Source organism: Tupaia chinensis, unplaced genomic scaffold (genome assembly GCF_000334495.1).
Source record: "Tupaia chinensis unplaced genomic scaffold, TupChi_1.0 Scaffold000078_1, whole genome shotgun sequence".
NCBI lineage: Eukaryota > Metazoa > Chordata > Mammalia > Scandentia > Tupaiidae > Tupaia > Tupaia belangeri.
The window spans coordinates 1825994-1830050 of record NW_006159539.1 but is presented as its reverse complement, the minus strand read 5'-3'; the positions used below and the strand labels follow the sequence as shown (position 1 = coordinate 1830050).

Sequence of the window (4057 nt, the reverse complement as noted above, 5' to 3'; positions counted from 1 at the left end):
AGGGGGGATGGTCACGCCGCAATCCCTTCTCCTCCATTCTCCTCTCGGGATCTTGGGCACGCACGCACACGCACCCAGCGTGAGTTTTAAGTTACCGGGTCCGGGACACAAACCGCGGTCGACTACGTGGGAGTCCAGCGACATAGCCATTACGCTAACTGCTGGTTTCCCAGAAAATCTTTTTAAAAATTGTGGCCCCAGAGGCCGGGTGGTTGAGTGTGTTGTATTCCCACATGGTCAACTGGTTTGAGCTCTGGACCTGGGGGCTTGCTTTCTCATTTTCTTTTTCTCTCTCACTTTCACTCTGTCCCTCTCTAATCAAATTTAAATTAAAAAAATTTAATAAAGTTAAATAAAATAATTCTTTAAAAAATTGTGACCCCTATTTAAAACTTTTTCATTTGCCCGGCAAAAGTCCCTCCTTGGGAAAACAATGCAAATCCCAGCTGCAGTGACATTTGTATCCAGGTTATCTGAAGACCCCTCAAAAGTCAACAGCAAGTCTAGGCAGGTACGAGGGGTCTTGTTGGAGTGATGCAGATGTTCTGAAGCTGGGTTATAGTAAGCTTACTAGACCTCATGGACTTGTACCCTTAAAATGCGTGAATTTTGGGAACCAGCAGTTAGCGTAATGGCTATGTCACTGGACTCCCACATAGTCAACCGCGGTTCGTGTCCCGGACCCGGTGGCTTAAAAAAAAAACTCACGCCAGGCGCGTGTGTGTGCGTGCCCAAGATCCAGAGAGGAGAATGGAGGAGAAGGGATTGTGGCGTGACCATCCCCCCGGGGGGTGATTTCTCGCTTTCTGTCTCTATGTCTCTCTCTGTCTGTCTGGCGAGCGCATGTGCCCTACAGTGAAAATCTCTCCAAAAAAAAAAAAATTAAAAAAAAATGGGTGAATTTTATGGTATGTAAATGATAGACCTCAATAAAGTTTAAAAAAAAAAAAAACAACCAAGAATACAACCTAGTTTTTAAAAATGAGTAAAAGAGGGGCCAGCAGATGTTGTAACGGCTACATTGCTGGACTCCCATGTAGTCAACCGCGGTTCGAGTCCTGAACCCAGTGGCTTAAACTCACGCCAGGCGCGTGTGCGTGCGTGCCCAAGATCCCGAGAGGAGAATGGAGGAGAAGGGATTGCGGCGTGGCCATTCCCCCCTGGGAGGGATTTCTCGCTTTCTGTCTCTCTGTTTGTCTCTCTCTTTCTGGTGCGCGCATGCACCCTATAGCAAAAAACTCTCAAAAAAGAGTAAAAGAATTAGACATTTCATCAATATATACAGACAGCCAAAACACACATGGGAAGATGCTCTACACCACTTGCCATTGGGGAAATACGGATTAAAATCAGGACTGTGTATCACTTCACATCCACTAGGGTGCTAACTTTTTTCTTTCTTTCTTTCTTTTTTTTACTTATGCTATAGGGTGTGTGTGCTTGCCAGAGAGAGACAGAAAGGGAAAGTGAGAACTCACCCCCGAGGGAGGATGGCCATGTGGTGAGCCCTTCCCCTCCCTTCTCCTCTTGAGATTTGGGCCCACATTCACATGTACCTGGTGTGTTTTTCAAGCTGCTGTTTTGGGGCCAGAACTGGAGCCATGGATTAGCCATGGAAGATCCAGCTGCCTTAACCACTTTACCACCTGCTGGCCTAGACACTAGCAGTTTTAAAATTACTGTTAAGGGGCCAGCAGGTGGCCTGGTGGTTAAGGGCGCTGGACTCCCACAGGGCTGACCATGGTTCGAGTCCCAGACCTGGCAGCTTGCTTTCTCATGTTCCCTCTTCCTTTCTCACTCTCTCTCACTCTGTCTCTCTCTGGTCAAATTTAAATAAAATGAAATAAGATGGTTCTTTAATTTTAAAAAAATGCTGTTAATACAAAGCATGACCAAGTTTGCAGAGCGACCAGGTGGGACAGCAGAATGGTATAGCCACTCTGGAACGTGGCTTGATGGTTCCTTCTCAGGTCGAACATACGCTTCCTGTGGAACCCAGCAATCACACACCTGAGTTTTTCCAGGGGCATGAAAGCTTTCGCTCACACGCAGTCCCATCCGTGAATGTCTGTGAATCTATTCATGATTGCCCAAACCTGGGAACGGCCTAAGTGTGCTTCGGCATCCATCCAGTAGAAAGCAGCCCAGCTGTAGGCAGGCCCAGAGGTCCATGGCCTCCACCTGGCCTCCAGCCCAGGAGGCGTGAGGGGCGCTCTGCCAGGTGGAAGAAGCCAGCCCCTGAGGTCATGTGCTCTGTGGAGTCTATTTAAATGGGAACGGCACGCTGATGCGGGGTTTTGTTTGTTTTTAATGTTTTAGCAGAGGGTGCATGTGACTGCCAGAGAGAGGCAGAGGAGAAAGCACCCCCACGGAGAACGGTCACTCGGCAACCCCTTCTCCATCTGTCCCTCCTTTGGGGATCTGGCCACCCACGCACACGCGCCCTCTGTGTTTCTCAAGTCGCTGGTCTGGGATTCCAACCACATGGTCAGCCATGTGGAGTGCGGCTGCCTTACCCACCGGGCCTCGGGGTTGGCCCTGGAGGACATTCTGGGAAAGACTGCAAGGTAGTTCTGACGGCTAGTCTCCACAGGCTCACGTGTTGAGATTTGGTTGTGAACGCCGCTGAGACTCAGTATTTTCAGGGCGTTGGAAGGTGTGGCTTTGGGGAGCGATTGCATGATTAGGGCGGAACCTCACGGCTGACTCCTGGGGCGGGAAGAGACCCCGAGAGGCTCGCGGAACGCAGGCCCCGCTCTTCTGCCCTCCGCCATGTGGTGCAGTTGGAAGGCCCTCAGCAGACGGAGCCCCTGGACCGTGGACCCCTGAACTGTGAGTGGAATAAGCCTCTGTTCTCTTCCGTGGGCGACTCGGTGTTCCCTGTTCCTAGCACACAGGGCCCGGATGTCATGCTGGAGTGAAGGGCAGTGCTTGCCGGGGCTGGGGGGATGGAGGGGGACTGCAAGGGGACACAGGCGAGGGTGGTCTCGGCGACAGATCCTTTGTCCTGATACGCGGTGGGCACACAACTGCACGTGCTGACATCCATGAACTGTATGTTAAGTTGTCAGATTTGTTTAATAATTTAAAAAATAGAATCCTTTAAAAATAAAATCCTCCTCCATCCTACAAATATTTTGGGTGCCTACTGCGTGCGAGGCACTGGGTGAAAGCCAGTACGTGGGGGGCAGCCCCTGGAGCGTCTGGGAGGGAGACGGGCCGTCCCAGTGCCATGACTAAGGCTGAGTCATGGAGGACAGGGCCACTCCTTCCAGGTGGGTAATAAGGGACAGCTGCTCGAGGAGGGGCAGCTGGGCTTCAAGGAGGAAGCGGTCATTCGTTCGACAAACATTTATTGAGCACCTACTGTGTGACGAGCTCTGTCCTTGGCCTGGGGTCCCGCTGTGAGCGTGACAGCCCAGTCCCTGCCCTCCCAGAGCGCACATTCTTGGGGGTGAGACATGGGCGTTAAACAGGCTACCAGGTAAGGACCGCAAGCACCTCGGAGTCCCAAGGAAGGTGGTGGGTCGTGCAGTCATGGGGGAGTCTGCTTTAGGACGTGTGATTAGGGAAGGCTTCTCGGAGGAGGTGACATTGGAGCTGGGGAGCGTGGGGGAGAGGAGGTTCAGGTAGAAGGTAGAGCAGGTGCAGAGGTTCTCAGCTGAGAAGGGTCTTGAAGCACGTGGAGGGCTGGCCAGGAGAAGTGGGGGGAAGAGGTGAGGGGTGGGCTGGGGTGCCGGCAAGATGCCTGGCACGTAGTAGGTGCTGCTAGTATGCTCGTCTTTATCCCGCGCCTGGCGCAGGGAAGGAAGATAGGCTGGAATGAACCTGTCTGAATCCCCCCCAGGGTTCCCGAGGTTCCCCCAAGGAAAGGATAGTCCAGGCCGCCCACCTTGTCCTCTCGTGGCCATGGCTGGCTGGGTGGGGTTGACGGCATCTGGGGTCTCGGCAGCTGGGACCCAGAGGATGCAGCTGACTGTCCACCTGGCTGCCCAGCATCTCCGCTCATAGCCCTGGGGTCCCTCTGGCACACTGGCCATCTAGGGGCCCTCAGAAG

General features: G+C 52.8%; 1 protein-coding gene across 1 annotated transcript in view; it reads right to left on the bottom strand.

Moving 5' to 3' along the window:
• The window catches only part of CHRNB4 (cholinergic receptor nicotinic beta 4 subunit), an 18738-nt gene that overhangs the window by 1527 nt on the left and 13154 nt on the right, over positions 1-4057 (bottom strand). Inside the window, exons 7-8 of the mRNA XM_027769230.1 lie at positions 3893-4040; positions 3560-3794 (exon numbers count right to left, since the gene is read on the bottom strand). Of these exons, the coding sequence (XP_027625031.1) occupies positions 3560-3794; positions 3893-4040 (383 nt within the window). The remainder of the gene's footprint in view (positions 1-3559; positions 3795-3892; positions 4041-4057) is intronic.